At 43.2% G+C, this 19,261-nt stretch overlaps 1 protein-coding gene across 1 annotated transcript; it reads left to right on the forward strand.

Moving 5' to 3' along the window:
• The first annotated feature begins 54 nt into the window (after window positions 1-54).
• On the forward strand, window positions 55-17,120 carry LOC129819686 (epsin-1-like). The gene is made up of 11 exons (XM_055876163.1): window positions 55-265; window positions 687-826; window positions 1,049-1,136; window positions 1,980-2,135; window positions 8,168-8,296; window positions 9,340-9,460; window positions 9,635-9,816; window positions 9,968-10,928; window positions 12,834-12,986; window positions 13,469-13,606; window positions 15,293-17,120. Exons 3-11 carry the CDS (start codon window positions 1,068-1,070, stop codon window positions 15,724-15,726), a joined length of 2,343 nt encoding a protein of 780 aa, XP_055732138.1. The 5' UTR covers window positions 55-265; window positions 687-826; window positions 1,049-1,067; the 3' UTR covers window positions 15,727-17,120.
• Window positions 17,121-19,261: the final 2,141 nt, after the last annotated feature.

Genomic DNA, 19,261 nt, shown 5'->3' on the forward strand with positions numbered 1-19,261 from the left:
TTGCAGATCCCACAAAGCATCCCGAAGGTTCGTATTCCTTTTAAATACACGCAAAATCATATAAAAAATGGATACCCAATGGAAGCATGTTATCTTAAAAGTGCCCGTTGTCCTTAGAAGTTTACCAAAGCTATATTTTCAAAGCTGCCGTTGTCATTGGACGGCTGTCATTGATAGCTAACTGGTTAGATTGCTTGCTACGCTAAAGCTGGGATGAAAACAACATTCGACAGCCATGAAGATGCACTGACGTTGGCTAGCTACGGTAGCTGTCCATGGTTCTGAATCGTGATGCAGACAGTAGCTTGGTTGATCTATTGCAATTACCGTTCTTCAATAAGAATATTGCCAAGTAGCATGCTAAATCGACAGTAGCCTACTCGGGTGCATAGCTAATCTGTAGCACTGTAGATCCTGGATGTGTCGGCATTACATTGGCATTGCATGAAGCTAGCTAGCCACTAAGCTAGTTTAGCCTTTTTGCTAACATGAATGGCGTTGATTTGGTTACAATCATGACGATGTCTAGTTACTAGGCTGCTTTTGGCATTTTTCTGTTTGGTATTTACATTTAAAAACACAAAGCTAACCATTGCATAACTGGGTGATACAATTTGTTGCCCAGTGGCATGCCAATGTGAAGTTGCTTCTTCAATAGCTTTGTCATTGCTTTGCTCCCTTTTTAGAATCATTTTATCCAGATCAGTGTGTGCAGGGACCCAATGTCGTCGTGGAGAGAGACTAACAGAATGAGCATCCAGTGAGAGCAGATCGAAAGCGAGACTCACTTATTTGACATCACCCACAATCAGTTTTATTTCAATAGGTAAGCAGAGGTATAAGCAGCATGATTTGGGCTAAGTGCCAAGCAGCTTCTCCTGTGTTACAGACACGTACATGTCTGGTGTTACGCGAGGCAAGACAGAAGTGTCATGGTTAATGTGTGTGTGTGTGTGTGTGTGTGTGTGTGTGTGTGTGTGTGTGTGCGTGTGAGTGTGTGTGTACATGCTCTTACTAGTCTTTATACTGACTTGGTCCTTGTGGTTAGAGACACCGCATCAGGCACCATGACGTCCTCTATGCTACGTCGACAACTGAAGAACCTCGTTCAGAACTTCTCTGAGGCTGAGGTCAAGGTAAAGTACATGATTTACTTTCCCCCGTCTCCCATCTTGTCTTTCCTTTCTCCTTCGATCTCTCTTTTCTTGCTCTCTGTCTTATGTTCTCTGACTTCCTCTTGATTTGTCTCATCTTCCTCTCACTCTCTACTACTCTACACACTTCCCTTCATCTTCACTCTATCCCTCTCTTTCTCTCCTCTAAATGGGTCATTTTACCTTGCAAGGGCTGGTGTGGGTTCAGGCTTTTGTGCCAGCCAATTAGTAGCACACATGTTTCAACTGATCGCAGTGCTGGATCAGGCTTTAATTTAGTAGAATCGAGCTAGTACTGCTTGGCTGGGGCAAAAGCCTGCATCCACACTGGCCCTTGTAGGGTAAGAATGGCCACCCCTGCTGTTCAGTTGACACTGTCAGCATTCTAAAGTACCTTTGCAGCATCGTTCTGAAATAAGACACACCCTCTGTAGCAGAGCATGGGTAAGTCCTCCATCTGCTACCCCTGTCTGTAACACCAGTGACTCTATCACCAGTATTTTCCTTCAATTATATAGTACAAGTTTGGTGCCAGAAGGCCTGGATGGTATTTGGTATTTTATAAGGATCCCCATTAGCTGTTGCTAAAGCAGCAGCTACTCTTCCTGGGGTCCACACAAAACATGAAACATAATACAGAATGACATAATACAGAACATCATTAGACAAGAACAGCTCAAGGACAGAACTACATAATAAAAATAAAAAAAAGGCACACGTAGCCTACATATCAATGCATACACACAAACTATCTAGGTCAAATAGGGGAGCCTTTGTTCTCCGTCTGGAAAATAATCTGTGTTAACACTGCTGTATGTCTGTCAGGTGAGGGAGGCCACCTCCAATGACCCCTGGGGCCCTTCCAGCTCGCAGATGGCCGACATCTCAGACCTCACCTACAATGTGGTGGCCTGCAATGAGATCATGACCATGCTGTGGAAACGCCTCAAAGACGACAAGAACTGGAGGCACATCTACAAGGTGAGGCCAAAAGGGCTATAATTACACATATTGATAGTTCGAAAGATTTAGATAGATTATGTATACAAGAATCTAATCTACAGATGTACATGTACTCATCATAACGTCAAAGTTGTTCGTACTGCATGGCTCACTGGCTGTATGCAGTCTTTATTCTGAAACTTTATTCTGAATAAGTGATGAGCTACCCTGCTGAACAGCGCAGTTCATCAACCAGTGCTGGATAGAACCACACCTCTCTCTTTTTCCGTCACATCAAATGATTTATTTATCTTGTCTTTGGTGGGGTGGATTGCTATGACGCATTGGGTTTGAGTTACTGGTACCAATCACTTCAGTGTGGGTACCTTTCAGAGATGACACTGTCGATATTAAGCCTTTGTATGTGAATGGTGCGTTTTATATTTCTGTTCAGTCCATGCTTCCTGTAATATTATGTTCTCTTATTCAAGTAGGTTGGTGGTTTTTGTTGTTGAGAGCTTTGTAAAACTTTAGCCGATTTTAAATATATATATTTTTTTATAATTAAAAACGACATTATTCCTCTTACTGTGAAAATATTCTTTATATTATTTGACACTTTCTTGTTTCTTTCACCACAAATCAGATACAAATACATTTCATCTACAGTATTTATATTGGCATCGGACATACACGGTACCAGTCAAAAGTTTGGACACACCTACCCATTCAAGGGTTTTTCTTTATTTTGACGATTTTCTACATTGTAGAATAATAGTGAAGACATAAACTATGAAATAACACATAAGGAATCGTGTAGTAACCAAGAAAGTGTTAAACAAATCCAAATATATTTTAGATTCTTCAAAGTAGCCAGCCTTTGCCTTGATGACAGCTTTGCACACTCTTGGCATTCTCTCAACCAGCTTTATGAGGAATGCTTTTCCAACAGTCTTGAAACAGTTCACACATATGCTGAGCACTTGATGGATGCTTTTGCTTCACTCTGTGGTCCAACTCATCCCAAACCATCTCAATTTGGTTGAGGTCGGATGACTTTGGAGGCCAGGTCATCTGATGCATCACTCTCATTCGTAAAATAGCCTTTACACAGCCTGGTGGTGTGTTTTGGGTCATTGTCCTGTTAAAAACAAATAATAATCCCACTAAGCGCAAACCAGATGGGATGGTGTATCGCTGCAGAATGATGTGGTAGCCATGCTGGTTAAGTGTGCCTTGATTTCTAAATAAATCACTGACAGTGTCACCAGCAAAGCACCATCACACCTCGTCCTCCATGCTTCACGGTGGGAACCACACATGTGTAGACCACACATGTGTAGACCATCCGTTCACCTACTTTACTGACTTTTTTGTCCCCATGGGGAAATGTTGTTGCAGTGTCATGTACACGTTTAAAGTGGCGTTTAAATAACAAAAGAAATTGACAATACAACTTTCGTATCGGTTACATACCAATAAAAAGAGAGTAGCCTGCTGGCCTTACTGGGTCAATAGGAACATTAGCCCGAGTTATTTAGAAGGGATATCACACCTGGCACAAATGATTGTCTAGTTGTGTTTTTCCTGCCGAGGGGTTCCCTATATCTGCGCCCAGAGGGGAGTAGTTTAAAGTCCGGGTACAGGGGGTCGCTTGGGTCGAAAATTATTTTGTGAGCCTTGCGGAGAGCCCTGACCTTAAAGATCTCATCCTTGTCTGTTTGACTCCAAGTACCTTGCTTGCTGTAGTGATAATCCTTCTCAGCATATTTCTCTGGCTGACAGTGGCATTGCCAAACCAACAAACAATACACAAAGTAAAATACTCTCAATGAAAGATTTGTAAAACAGAGTCAGTATAGTACAATCTCTGTTGACTCTTTTTGTAGATCAGGTCTGTACATTTACTCCACTGAAGCTTATTGTCCAAGAGGACACCCAGGTATTTGTATTCCAAATCAAATCAAATCAAATTTTATTAGTCACATACACATGGTTAGCAGATGTTAATGCGAGTGTAGCGAAATGCTTGTGCTTCTAGTTCCGACAATGCAGTAATAACAACAAGTAATCTAACCTAACAATTCCGCAACTACTACCTTATACACGCAAGTGTAAAGGGATAAAGAATATGTACATAAAGATATATGAATGAGTGATGGTACAGAACGGCATAGGCAATGGTGCAGTACATGGTATAGAGTACGGTATATACCTATGAGATGAGTACTGTAGGGTATGTAAACATAAAGTGGCATAGTTTAAAGTGGCTAGTGGTCCATGTATTACATAAGATGGCAAGATGCAGTAGATGATATAGAGTACAGTATATACATAAGAGATGTGTAATGTAGGGTATGTAAACATTATATTAGGTGGCATTGTTTAAAGTGGCTGGTGGTACATTTTTACATAATTTCCATCAATTCCCATTATTAAAGTGGCTGGAGTTGAGTCAGTATGTTGGCAGCAGCCACTAAATGTTAGTGGTGGCTGTTTAACAGTCTGATGGCCTTGAGATAGAAGCTGTTTTTCAGTCTCTCGGTCCCTGCTTGGATGCACCTGTACTGACCTCGCCTTCTGGATGATAGCGGGGTGAACAGGCAGTGGCTTGGGTGGTTGTTGTCCTTGATGATCTTTATGGCCTTCCTGTGACATCGGGTGGTGTAGGTGTCCTGGAGGGCAGGTAGTTTGCCCCGGGTGATGCGTTCTGCCGACCTCACTACCCTCTGGAGAGCCTTACGGTTGTGTGCGGAGCAGTTGCCGTACCAGGCGGTGATACAGCCCGACAGGATGCTCTCGATTGTGCATCTGTAGAAGTTTGTGAGTGCTTTTGGTGACAAGCCGAATTTCTTCAGCCTCCTGAGGTTGAAGAGGCGCTGCTGCGCCTTCTTCACAACGCTGTCTGTGTGGGTGGACCAATTCAGTTTGTCCGTGATGTGTACACCGAGGAACTTAAAACTTTCCACCTTCTCCACTACTGACCCGTCGATGTGGATAGGGGGGTGCTCCCTCTGCTGTTTCCTGAAGTCCACAATCATCTCCTTTGTTTTGTTGACGTTGAGTGTGAGTTATTTTCCTGACACCACACTCCGAGGGCCCTCACCTCCTCCCTGTAGGCCGTCTCGTCGTTGTTGGTAATCAAGCCTACCACTGTAGTGTCGTCCGCAAACTTGATGATTGAGTTGGAGGCGTGCATGGCCACGCAGTCGTGGGTGAACAGGGAGTACAGGAGAGGGCTCAGAACGCACCCTTGTGGGGCCCCAGTGTTGAGGATCAGCGGGGTGGAGATGTTGTTACCTACCCTCACCACCTGGGGGCGGCCCGTCAGGAAGTCCAGGACCCAGTTGCACAGGGCGGGGTCGAGACCCAGGGTCTCGAGCTTGATGACGAGTTTGGAGGGTACTATGGTGTTAAATGCTGAGCTGTAGTCGATGAACAGCATTCTCACATAGGTATTCCTCTTGTCCAGATGGGTTAGGGCAGTGTGCAGTGTGGTTGCGATTGCGTCGTCTGTGGACCTATTGGGTCGGTAAGCAAATTGGAGTGGGTCTAGGGTGTCCGGTAGGGTGGAGGTGATATGGTCCTTGACTAGTCTCTCAAAGCACTTCATGATGACGGAAGTGAGTGCTACGGGGCGGTAGTCGTTTAGCTCAGTTACCTTAGCTTTCTTGGGAACAGGAACAATGGTGGCCCTCTTGAAGCATGTGGGAACAGCAGACTGGGATAAGGATTGATTGAATATGTCCGTAAACACACCAGCCAGCTGGTCTGCGCATGCTCTGAGGACGCGGCTGGGAATGCCGTCTGGGCCTGCAGCCTTGCGAGGGTTAACACGTTTAAATGTTTTACTCACCTCGGCTGCAGTGAAGGAGAGCCCGCAGGTTTTGGTAGCGGGCCGTGTCAGTGGCACTGTATTGTCCTCAAAGCGGGCAAAAAAGGTATTTAGCCTGTCTGGGAGCAAGACATCCTGGTCCGCGACGGGGCTGGTTTTCTTTTTGTAATCCGTGATAGACTGTAGACCCTGCCACATACCTCTTGTGTCTGAGCTGTTGAATTGCGATTCAATTTTGTCTCTGTACTGGGACTTAGCCTGTTTGATAGCCTTGCGGAGAGAATAGCTACACTGTGTGTATTCGGTCATGTTTCCGGTCACCTTGCCCTGGTTAAAAGCAGTGGTTCGCGCTTTCAGTTTCACGCGAATGCTGCCGTCAATCCACGGTTTCTGGTTTGGGAATGTTTTAATCGTTGCTGTGGGTACGACATCGTCAATGCACTTCCTAATGAACTCGCTCACCGAATCAGCATTCCTCTACAATCTCTATGTTCTGACCTCTGATAGATGTTGCAGAGGTATGTGTTGAACTCTTCCTGAAGTCTATGCACATCTCTTTGGTCTTGTTGGTATTGAGGACCATGTGTGATTGGTCACACCACTCTACAAAGTCATTTAGGACCGGGCCATGGTGTTCCTCATCGTCATGTAACAGCCTGATCAAGGCAGTGTCATCAGCGAACTTAACAAGCTGTCTGTCAGGATGGGAACTAGTACAACTATTAGTGTACAAGATGTACAGGAGTGGGGACAAAACACATACCTGAGGAGAGCCTGTGTTGGTGATTCTTATGTCCCACACGTGGGGATCCACCTTGACCCGCTGTGACCGTTGGCTCAGGAAGTCCAGCAGCCACAAAACCAGCCCCCCATCTAAGGAGAAGTCCGGAATGTGTCTCTGTGCCAGAATGTAAGGCTGGATTGTGTTGAAGGCAGAAGAAAAGCCAACAAACAAAACCCTGACATGGGATTTGGCACCCTCTAGATGTCTGCAGACAATGTTGAGGAGAGTAAGAATGGCATCATCAACTCCTCTGCTGGGCTGATAGGCAAACGGAATTCGGTCAAGGAGCTTCTGGGTGATGCTGAGAATATGACTTTTAACAATTTTCTTAACGCATTTCATTACTAAGGATGTCAAGGCGACAAGACGGTAGTCACTCAGCACAGAGGGATTAGATGCTTTAGGAATTGTTATATTTATTGAGTTTTTTCCGCAATACTGGTACGTGTTGCTGGTCAAGCCACTCTGCTTCTCACAAAGACACAACGGTTGGAACCAAAATTCTTACATTTGGACTCATCAGACCAAAGTACAAATTTCCACCAATCTAATGTCCATTGCTCGTGTTTCTTGGCCCATGCAAGTCTCTTCTTCTTATTGGTGTCCTTTAGTAGTGGTTTCTTTGCAGCAATTTGACCATGAAGGCCTGATTCACACAGTCTCCTCTGAACATTTGATGTTGAGATGTGTCTGTTACTTGAACTCTGTGAAGCATTTATTTGGGCTGCAATTTCTGAAGGTTTTAACACTAATGAACTTATTCTCTGCAGCAGAGGTAACTCTGGGTCTTCCATTCCTGTGGCGGTCCTCATGAGAGCCAGTTCCATCATAGCGCTTGATGAATTTTGCGACTGCACTTTCAAAGTTCTTGAAATTTCCCAGATTGACTGACCTTCATGTCTTAAAGTAATGATGGACTAGTGTTTCTCTTTGCTTATTTGAGCCGTTCTTGCAATAATATGGACTTGGTCTTTTACCAAATAGGTCTATCTTCTATATGCCACCCCTACCTTGTCACAACACAACTGATTGGCTCAAACGCATTAAGAAGGAAAGAAATTCCACAAATTCCACTTTTTGGTTACTACATGATTTCATATGTGTTATTTCATAGTTTTGATGTCTTCACTATTATTCTACATTGTAAAAAATAAAGAAAAATCTTGCAATGAGTGGGTGGGTCCAAACTTTTGACTGGTACTGTTTTGTAATCTTTCTCAACTTTTACAATCCGCTTGTAATTTCATAAAAACGCTCCCATCTTCGCCATATTTTTCTGGCACATCTTGGATTTCACTATGGTGCCATCTTACATTTTTATGAATGATGTATCTGTTTTCCTGCTGACGATTTCTCCATGCAGGGATCATGTTTCTGAGAGTGTTTTTAAGGAGTAGGCGATGATCATCTTGATTCCCTATTTATTTTTTTCCTCCCATCCCCCAACTGCAGTCGTTGACCCTGCTGGAGAACCTGTTAAAGACGGGCTCAGACCGTGTTCTGAATACGATGAAGGACAACGTCTACATTGTGAAAGCGCTAACAGAGTTCCGTTTCCAGGACAAGGATGGGAAAGATCAGGTACTAAAGCTTGCTAAATGTGTGTTTGTCCCACCAACTCCTCTGATATGCAGGTTCCATCTCCAAGGTATTACTTTTGAAGCCTCCCCACTTGAGGAATTAACTGTGAGCGAATTTATGTATTCATAATTACCATTAGCATAACTTTTATCTCCAGAGTATCTCTTTATTGCTCCCACTGAATTAATATTATTCAAATGCATCCGAATCTCTCATGGCTTCACGTTAAAAACAAATTACTATCTAGTCTTTTGATTTTCTTTAGGAATGCTATATTTAAAAATAAAAATAAAATAAAAAAACACAGTATTTCTCAGTCTAATTGGTACATACTAGCAACACGCATAACCACCAAACCAGACAGGCAAATTCAGGGCAGCTAAAACAACTCAAGCCGAGGACAAATCGCCTTAAATCTACAGTTTTACATAGCACTATAGCTAAATGGAACTTTTTACCAATCCATATTTCTCAGGCAAAAACGAAATCCACCTTCAAGAAAAAAATAAAAGAACATTGAATGTGATAGACCATATGACTGGACATCAAATAGAAAGTATCAACTGAATGTTAAATGTGTTTCCTGTCAGGTATTTTAATTATCTGCATTGTCTACTTGTTGAATGTTTGTGAAGTCTTGATTGTGGTTGTTTGTAATGTCTTGTTAATTGGTGTTGGACCCCAGGAAGATTAGCTAGCGTTACGGCGTTAGCTAATGGGGATCCTAATAAAAATGACAAAATTAGCATAACTTTTATGATTAGTACATTCGGAAAATCTCCAATGAAAGTGCTTTGTAGAACAGGAATAGGTTCAAACTGGCCTGGGAAACCAGTCCAATAAGTGAGTGAGGCTTGGAAGTATCTGGCTCTACTAGCATCTAAGCTAACACAGTGCTTTGCCATTCATACACAGACCACTTCTTTTCTGATATTGAGCTTTCCCATACTAATTTGGTACAGTTACACTTAGGGAGCCCCATGCTCCAGAAAGAGAGCTGCCTAGCGTTACGTGCTAATGTCTGCTCATGCTATCCTTCACAGGGGGTGAACGTGAGGGAGAAGGCCAAGGTAGTACTGGTTCTTATGGAGGACGACGAGAAACTAAAGGAAGAGCGAGAGTCTGCGCTCAAGACCAGAGACAAGATCTCAAAGAGCGCCACTGGTGAGCATTACAGAGCACACACTCTACATTTGAGAGACTTCATATGACCCATTTCTCTTCAAACATTCCCGGAAAATCTCACAGAAAACAATAAGCAGTTTCTTCAATTGAAACCTGAATTGACCCCCAACCCTGCTTGACATAATAATGTTTCTTATCGTGCTCTTCCCACAGCCTCCTCGGACGACCCCAACGACCCCAAGGACCCCAACTACAAGCCAGTGTATGTCCCAGGAGCCACCGGGCTCCCCTCCCTGGCCAACATCCCTTCTGTGGCTGACCTCGCCGCCAGCTTTGAGGCCAAGAAGCAAGAAAAACTGAGACTAGAGGCCCAGAAAAAAGAGGAGGAACGAAGGGTTAGTTTTACACTTCAATAGTCTGATTTCTCCCTTTATTTGGACTCAGACGCCTTCAGTAAAGTATTGTACACTTAGGACAATTTTGGAACATCTACCAAATAAATGTGTGTTTGACATCATGATTGTCCAATCACTTATGTAATTGCAGTCAAAGATGACCAAGGAAGAGCTTGAATGGGAGGATGCCGCCAAAGCAGGAAAAGTTGCTGACGCCTTTGGCGGGGCAGATGAACCATCAGAGGAGGATGCATGGGGTGCAGCAGCCAAAACACCCGCTCCTGATCCTTGGGGGGTTGCGTCCAAAGCTCCATCCGAGGATGCATGGGGCGGATCATCCAAAGCTCCATCCGAGGATGCATGGGGTGTACCATCTAATGCTACAACAGAAGAAGCAGATCCTTTTGCGGCACCAGCCAGTGCCCAAACAGATGGTTCAGATCCTTTTGCGGCTACAATAGATGGTTCTGATCCATTTTCTGCACCATCCAACGCATCATCTAAAGTTGAAGCTGATCCGTTTGGGGCACCAAAAGATGATCCCTTTTCAGCACCATCCAATACACCAAAAGATGCTTCCGATCCGTTTTCAGCACCATCCAATACACCAAAAGGTGTTTCCAATCTGTTTGGGGCACCAAAAGATGATCCCTTTTCAGCACCATCCAATATACCAAAAGGTGGTTCTGATCCGTTTGGGGCATCAAAAGATGATCCCTTTTCAGCACCATCCAATACACCAATAGGTAGTTCCGATCCATTTGGGGAACCAAAAGATGATCCCTTTTCAGGACCATCCAATATGTCTAAAGATGGAGCCGATCCGTTTGGGGCACCAAAAGAGGATCCATTTTTGGCACCATCCAATATGCCAAAAGACAATTCCGATCCTTTTGGGGCCCCATTGAATACCCCAACGAAAGGTGCTGATCCTTTTAGGGCACCATCCAGTCCACCAACCGAGGCTTCAGATGCGTGGGGTGCTCCATCCAATCCACCGTCCGAAAAGAAGGCTGATCCCTGGGGAGACGAGGGGACCACAGCTGCCTCTCCCCCCGCAGATCCATTTGGCGATGGCTCGAAGGCTGATGATGACGCATGGGGACCACCAGGTAAGGAGTAATGGTTATTTTTTTTATTTTAATTTTAATTTCACCTTTATTTAACCAGGTAAGCTAGTTGAGAACAAGTTCTCATTTACAACTGCGACCTGGGCAAGAAAAAGCAAAGCAGTGCGACAGAAACAACAACACAGAGTTACATGGAATAAACAAGCGTATAGTCAACAATAGAAAAAAAGAACGTCTATATACAGTGTGTGCAAATGGCATGAGGAGGTATGGCAATAATTAGTCCATAGTAGCAAAGTAATTACAATTTAGCAGATTAACACTGGAGTGATAGATGAGCAGATGATGATGAGCAGATGATGGTGTGTAAGTAGTGATACTGGTGTGCAAAAGAGCAGCAAAGTAAATAAAAACAATATTTTGGATGAGGTAGGTAGATTGGGTTGGCTATTTACAGATGGACTATGTACAGCTGCAGCAATCGGTTAGCTACTCAGATAGCTGATGTTTAAAGTTGGTGAGGGAAATGTAAGTCTCCAGCTTCAGCGATTTTTGCAATTCGTTCCAGTCACTGGCAGCAGAGAACTGGAAGGAAAGGTGGCCAAAGGGGGTGTTGGCTTTAGGGATGACCAGTGAGATATACCTGCTGGAGCGCGTGCTACGGGTGGGTGTTGTTATCGTGACCAGTGAGCTGAGATAAGGCGGAGCTTTACCTAGCATAGACTTGTAGATGACCTGGAGCCAGTGGGTCTGGCGACGAATATGTAGCGAGGGCCAGCCGACTAGCGCATACAGGTCGCAGTGGTGGGTGGTATAAGGCGCTTTGGTAACAAAACGGATGGCACAGTGATAGACTGCATCCAATTTGCTGAGTAGAGTATTGGAAGCTATTTTGTAGACGACATCACCGAAGTCGAGGATCGGTAGTATAGTCAGTTTTACTAGTGTAAGTTTTGCGGCGTGAGTGAAGGAGGCTTTGTTGCAAAATAGAAAGCCCATTCTAGATTTGATTTTGGATTAGAGATGTTTGATTGGAGTCTGGAAGGAGAGTTTACAGTCTAGCCAGACACCTAGGTATTTGTAGTTGTCCATGTATTCTAGATCAGAACGGTCCAGAGTAGTGATGCTAGTCGGGCGGGCGGGTGCGGGCAGCGAACGGTTAAAAAGCATGCATTTAGTTTTGCTAGCGTTTAACCTCTCTAGGGTATGTGGGACGGTAGCGTTTCACCTCGTCAACAACCAGTGAAACTGCAGGGCGCCAAATTCAAAACAACAGAAATCCCATAATTAAAATTCCTCAAACATACATGTATTTTACACCATTTTAAAGATATACTTGTTGTAAATCCAGCCACAGTGTCCGATTTCAAATAGGCTTTACGACGAAAGCAAACCAAACGATTATGTTAGGTGAGTGCCTATTCACAGAAAAACACAGCCAAATTAATCACTAACCTTTGATCTTCATCAGATGACACTCATAGGACTTCATGTTACACAATACATGTATGTTTTGTTCGGTAAAGTTCATATTTATATCCAAAAATCTCAGTTTACATTGGCGCGTTATGTTCAGTAGTTCCAAAACATCTGGTGTCACCCGCAGCAAGAGCGACATCATTGATATATACAGAGAAAAGAGTCGGTCCGAGAATTGAACCCTGTGGTACCCCCATAGAGACTGCCAGAGGTCCGGACAACAGGCCCTCCGATTTTACACACTGAACTCTGTATGAGAAGTAGTTGGTGAACTACTGGTAATGGTTATAACCTTGTGACATCATCACACGTGCTCTTAATACAGATTTTGGCTCAATCCTAAAGTTAAACACATGATAGGAAATTAATATACAGTCATTTTTAAGATAGAGAGCACAATTACCATATTTACATATTTGGGTTGGAGTTCCCCATTAGATCGGTCTAACCCCTTCCCCTTTCCTCCAGCATCGACTCCGCCCACCGCCAGTGACCCTTGGGGTGCAACTGCTGCTCCCACAGACACAGCATCGACAAGTGACCCCTGGGGAGATGGAGGGGCTTCCACCACTACAGACACTATGAACTCTGACCCATGGGGAGCTCCAAGTAATGGCACAGGTAATGTACTGTAGTAATGTATGCTTCCTAAAGGCCTCCAAGCTCCAAGCTCTGAGGAAGGCGCCTGACACGCCGCAATGTAAGCCTGTCTTTTTGTCCTGGCAATAAGCCTCAAACATCCTTGCATGCAGTTATCTGAGTGCTCCTTTTTCTTTCTCTGGGATAGTCGGCAATTGATGTGTCCTGGGGTAAGATGTTTTGGATTCCTAAGTACCTTAGTTAAACGCTGTATTCCTTTTTCAGTCAAGCATGTTTGGTTACGCTCACAGATTCCATCAATGTTTTTCTTTGTGTGTTAGCACTCCATCTGTCTTTCTTCTGTCTGTCTCCAACACACTATACTTAACACATCCTGGTCTGGTGAAACCCATCCTTGCTCATATTTATACTTCCCACCCATAGGCAATGATTCCTCTAGGGTTTGGCGAAATCTTCAAGATCTCTTCTTGTATATCACAATAATATTTGCTGTCTCTCTACAGACAATGGAGCCGCCGCAGACGAAAGCAACAAATCGCCAGCTTCGTTCCTTGGCGCAGGAGCTTCACTCGTGAACATGGACTCACTCCTCTCCTCCGAACCCAAACAACCCCCCCTCAACGTCTTTGCCAAGCAACAAAGTAAGGACGGGTAAACGAAAGAGAGACCAGGGGAGAGAGAGAGGGAATATATATTTATCCGTTCATTTAAAGCAGTGCTTGTGATTCAGTGTTTTGACTAGATCTTCCTCCCCCTATAGTGGATAACTGTTGTGTGGGTCAGCATCGGTAGTTGTAGTCACTTACAGTACCAGTCAAAAGTTTGGACACACCTACTCATTCAAGGGTTTTTCTGTATTTTTACTATTTTCAACATTTTAGAATAATAGTGAAGACATCAAAACTATGACATTACACGTATAGAATCATGTAGTAACCAAGAAAGTGATAAACAAATAAAAATATATGATATATTTTATATTCTTCAAAGTAGCCACCGTTTGCCTTGATGACAGCTTTGCACACTCTTGGCATTCTCTCAACCAGCTTCACCTGGAATGCTTTTCCAACAGTCTTGAAGGAGTTCCCACATATGCTGAGCACTTGTTGGCTGCTTTTCCTTCACTCTGCAGTCCAACTCATCCCAAACAATCTCAATTGGGTTGAGGTTGGGTGATTGTTGAAGCCAGGTCATCTGATGCAGCACTCCATCACTCTCTTTCTTGGTCAAATAGCCCTTACACAGCCTGGAGGTGTGTTGGTTCATTGTCCTGTTGAAAAACAAATGATCGTCCCCCTAAGCGCAACCAGATGGGATGGCGTATCACTGCAGAATGCTGTGGTAGCCATGCTGGTTAAGTGTGCCTTGAATTCTAAACAAATCACGGACAGTGTCACCAGCAAAGAACCCCCACACCTTCACACCTCCTCCATGCTTCACGGTGGGAACCTCACATGCGGAGATCATCTGTTCACGTACTCTGCATCTTACAAAGACACGGCGGTTGGAACCAACATTCTCAAATTTGGACTCATCAGACCAAAGGACGAGCCATTGCTTGTGTTTCTTGGCTCAAGCAAGTCTCTTCTTCTTATTGGTGTCCTTTAGTAGTGGTTTCTTTGCAGCAATTTGACCATGGAGGCCTGATTCACACAGTCTCCTCTGAACAGTTGATGTTGAGATGTCTGTTACTTGAACTCTGAAGCATTTATTTGGGCTGCAGTTTATGAGGCTGGTAACTCTAATGAACTTATCCTCTGCAGCAGAGGTAACTCTGGGTCTTCCTTTCCTGTGGTGGTCCTCATGAGAGCCAGTGTCATCATAGCGCTTGATGTTTTTTTGCGACTGCACTTGAAGAAACGTTCAAAGTTCTTGACACAACACAACTGATTGGCTCAAACGCATTAAGAAGGAAATAAATGCCACAAAATAACTTTGATCAAGGCACACCTGTTAATTGAAATGCATTCCAGGTGACTACCTCATGAAGCTGGTTGAGAGAATGCCAAGAGTATGCAAAGCTGTCATCAAGGCAAAGCGTGGCTACTTTGAAGAATCTCAAATCTCTTTTTTGGTTACTACATGTTTCCATATGTGTTATTTCATAGTTTTGATGTCTTCACTATTATTCTACAATGTAGAAAATAGTCAAATAAAGAAAAATCCTGGATTGAGTAGGTGTGTCCAAACTTGACTGGTATTGTATATATTTTAGATATGTAACCTTTTTACTCCTCCCTCTGTTCTACACTCTCTTGGAATGTTTTGTACTGTGTATCCCTCCTCCCTCTCTTGCCCCATTTCTTTTGCTTTTCCTAATTTCCCAGGCGTTTTACAAGGCCCAGGCCCTATGGGCAGAGTCACGTCCATTGCTGGTGTGTCTCGTACTACAATCCCCCCAAACTCCAGCCTTTTTGGTTCCACCGCTATGTCCCACGGTGTTACCCACCTCAGCTTTCGTTCCCCCAACCCCATGTTGGGGACTCCTTTATCCCAGCTATCATCCCATTCCCTGGGCATGCCTCATCCTGGCCTGGCTATGCCTGCAATGGGACCTCAGATGGCACCCCCCTGTTTTGGAGCTGTGATGGTACAACCCAATTGTCTGGGGGTGATTCCTCAGGCAGGTCACTCTGCTGTGGCCCACTTGGGAGCTTCCACTCCTCCAATGGGACGGGGGGTCCCTTTGCAGCCACACATGGTTTTGGACACCGGGATGGGAGAGCCTCTTCAACAGAACAACAATCCTTTCCTTTTTTGAAAAGCTACAACCTGTCCAGCTCACCTTCCTCAGCCCCAATATCTACAATGGTTAATATAATGTACATGTCCAATTTAGGTGTATGCAACGATATGTAAGAAATTAAGCCAGGCAAAATTATAAGTATTTTGAAATTATTTTTTCATGGAAAAACATTCCATTTTGATTGATTCGATTTTCATTTCGTTTTTTTCAAGAGTGGGAAACTTAGCGGGGACCGTAGGAGTTAGATCCATTTTGGTCTTGTGTGATTTTGCTCTTGTGTTGTTCGTTTTCAGTTACACTGACCAGGTTATTATCAATGCTCTCGTTCTTTATGCTTGACTCATGAGGCTCTGAGAGAGATGGACGGAGGGTTAACAAGACCTGATAGCAATATGTGTACAATCATTACAAAAGCCTACAGTGGGACACGTACCCATAAAGAACAGGATGCTAGTAGAGACGCTTTCAGGAGGTGTGTGTGTGAGCGAGCATGTTTTCTGTGAAGATGAGGTGAGGTCCTTCAGCAAAAGTAACCATAACAACAGTAACTTTTTAAAGTCTTTTTTAAAGTTCTATTGTATTTTTTAAAATTAATTTATTATCCTATTTATTGTATTTATTTATTTATTTATTTGTTTGTTTGTTTCTTGAACACTTGGCCTCCAAAAGATACTTTCGAAAAACAAACTAGAGTCATATTTAAATTAATTCATCTCACATTACTGACAGCAAGCATCAAAGTTGTCATTGTCCCGTGGGTTTCTTGAGTTGAACAGTGACTTTGGTTGGAAACGGTCATATCCAATTGGATAGAACCCTAATCATCCACATTATCATCCAATAACCAATAGTGGCTTTATTTCCCTTTTATCATTTTGTGCACATTTATATGTCTACTTATTTACTTATGTTCGGGAACAAACACATTGTATACAAATGAACGCTGAATTTGTCATATCCTTTTTTTCTGTCCTGCGAAACTATCTGCCAGTTGAAAGTCTTTTTTTGGTCAAATATTTATATTGAAAGACAACATTCCATGCATACAGTACTGTTAATGTATATATATTCAGTGAGTTTTCATCGTAAGGCCTATTGGATGCTTGTCATTCTGTATTTTTGCATTCCTTCTTTGGCCTCAAACGAAACAGTCCAAGTACAACAAGACGGTGCACAAAACGTGAAGCGAAATGAAAGTGGGACTGGAAGTCAACAAATTAATTTATCTGAATCGTAGTGCAAGTGCATTAGTATAGCTACGATAAATGTTATCATAGCTACTATTATAATTAGATTTTGTATGATAAATCTTTATTTTATTGTGTATGTCAAGGCTGTGATGTAAACTGTGACAGTACACGTTTGAGAAATAAAATGATTCAATTCCTGAGAGCTCAGGTCTGACTACAGTATCTGCAAATTCTCTCTTTGTTGGCATTTCTTATGTTTTAAGGTGTCTCCATCAATGCCTGTTATCTCTTTGAATGAGGCGTATGGCCTATGTGCAATCAACATTTGTCTCAATCTGCATCATAGTGATGGTTGCTATTACAAATGGCCACGATGGCTGGCGACACATCTGTCACTCCAGTACAGTGTTATATACTGTATATATATTTTTAGTTTGCACATACATGCATGTACACCACTAGACTAAAACCCAATTTCAATCATTTTTCATTTGCCCACTTCACTCTTCCAGCCCCTCTCCGAAATCGGGATGATTCAAACTAATTTGTGGACATCATTTGCGGAACAGCTGTTTGATGGGGAGTGAGCTAAGCGGAGTGGAGATTGCTGGGTTGAAGGGAAATTGGGTGGATCAGAGCTGATGAGTGTACTTAATAACTTGAACTGACGGGATGAAAGCGAGGGGCTGAGTGGTAAGTGCATACTGTAAAATCTCTAATTCCACTCCTCATTCAGAATATGGGCATGACCCAAAGGAAAGTTTGACTCATCATCCGGGTCGCGATGGGGATTCCCGAGAGGGGAACAGATTGTGTGAAATCTTGTGTAATCAGGGGTCAGAGCAGTACAGCACATCAGTCGAGTACAACAAATGACACAGTGGGTTCACGTCTCAGGCCATAACCTTAATCATTATGTAGGGAACTACAAAGTATGATCATGGATTTGCCTGAAGTGGAGTGGAAGAACGGGTCGGAGAGAGAGGGAGAGGGATGGATGGATAGATATAGGGAGCAAAGAGAGAGAAAGTAACAGATGGGCGCATGAGGATTAAGTAAAATCTGGGTGTATTTGTGTTCGAAACTCACCCAAGAAAGACGAGAGTGAGGGAGAAAAGGTGAAGGAAGTGAATATGGTAGAGAGGACAAAGGAGTGTAGAGGGTCGATGTCTTTGAAGGCCTTATATGGTAAGTTATTTTCTTTAATTCCAATGTGATTTTTGAGCTTCGTTCATTCACAAACATCTGTTCGGTAACTTTCATGCATGCATTGTACAACCGTAATGGGTGGACAAGGACTCAATGGAAAGCCCGCCGATATGCAGCACGTAGAGAAAGACAATGGGTACGGCAACTGGAAATCATATCTAGGCACAGGTATTACAAGAAATGAAACCTATCTACCTATGATAGCCTACAAGTAGCCCACAGGAAGTGTGGAAAGTAGCTTTTATCTTAGGGAGCTAGTTTTCTACAGCTTCATATGTACTGGAGCACCATCTGAATTACATGGGAAGGAAAAGTGATACTGCGTGTTTGATTGTGTGCCGGCTGTGTCATATTTAATCATATTGCTGGACAATGGGGATAGGAAATTTTCTTTGGTTTACCCGTTAAATTGATGCAGTCCCTGGACTGCCCCAAATCTTTTACAGTTTCGAGTGAAGCAATAAAATAGTGTCAGAGTATCTGGTGTTTAAATGTATGAGACTCTTCAAAAGGACAGATTGATTGACAGTTTGAAAAAAGAAATTGTTGAAAGCTTACAGATTTAAATCATTGGAAAATTGAAGGGCTTGTAATTTGATATTTCGGGAGTAAATTGACCAAGTTTGAAGGATATTCCAAATGTTGGAATATTTTGGTATCATGATGGGATAAATGAAATGCCTTACTTTTCTGGATGATCTTCAAAATGCCTAATATGGTTGTCACTGGGGAGCAGTCTGACTAACTCCTGGTCTTAATATCACGAGGAATCATCTCCGTCATTATTTTGTGCTGCAATAAACCAATCTGGCAACAACACAGCTATGCACTCTTAGAAAAATGGTTCTTCGGCTGCCCTCATAGGAGAACCCTTTTTGGTTACATTTTTGTAAACTAGTATACGCTCTTATAGAGAGCGACTTACAGTAGTGAGTGCATACATTTTCATATTTTTTTGGTACTGGTCCCCTGTGGGAATCAAACCCACGGCCCTGGCATTGCAAGCACCATGCTTTACCAACTGAGTCACCCAGGGAGAACCTTTTTTGGTTCTCTGTGGAAAGGGTCCTACATGAAACCGAAAAGGGTTCTTCAAAGGGCTCTCCTATGGGGACAACTGAAGAACCATTTTAGCTTCTAGATAGTGTATA

Source organism: Salvelinus fontinalis, chromosome 22, assembly GCF_029448725.1.
Source record: "Salvelinus fontinalis isolate EN_2023a chromosome 22, ASM2944872v1, whole genome shotgun sequence".
NCBI lineage: Eukaryota > Metazoa > Chordata > Actinopteri > Salmoniformes > Salmonidae > Salvelinus > Salvelinus fontinalis.

What these genes read in the sequence shown, in the direction of transcription:
- LOC129819686 (XM_055876163.1), top strand. Translation starts at nt 1,068, where the DNA reads ATGACGTCCTCTATGCTACGTCGACAACTGAAGAACCTCGTTCAGAAC. An exon ending in AAAAAGAGGAGGAACGAAGG is followed by an intron (nt 9,817 to 9,967) that starts GTTAGTTTTACA and finishes ATGTAATTGCAG; the next exon opens with TCAAAGATGACCAAGGAAGA. An exon ending in CGTCTTTGCCAAGCAACAAA is followed by an intron (nt 13,607 to 15,292) that starts GTAAGGACGGGT and finishes CTAATTTCCCAG; the next exon opens with GCGTTTTACAAGGCCCAGGC.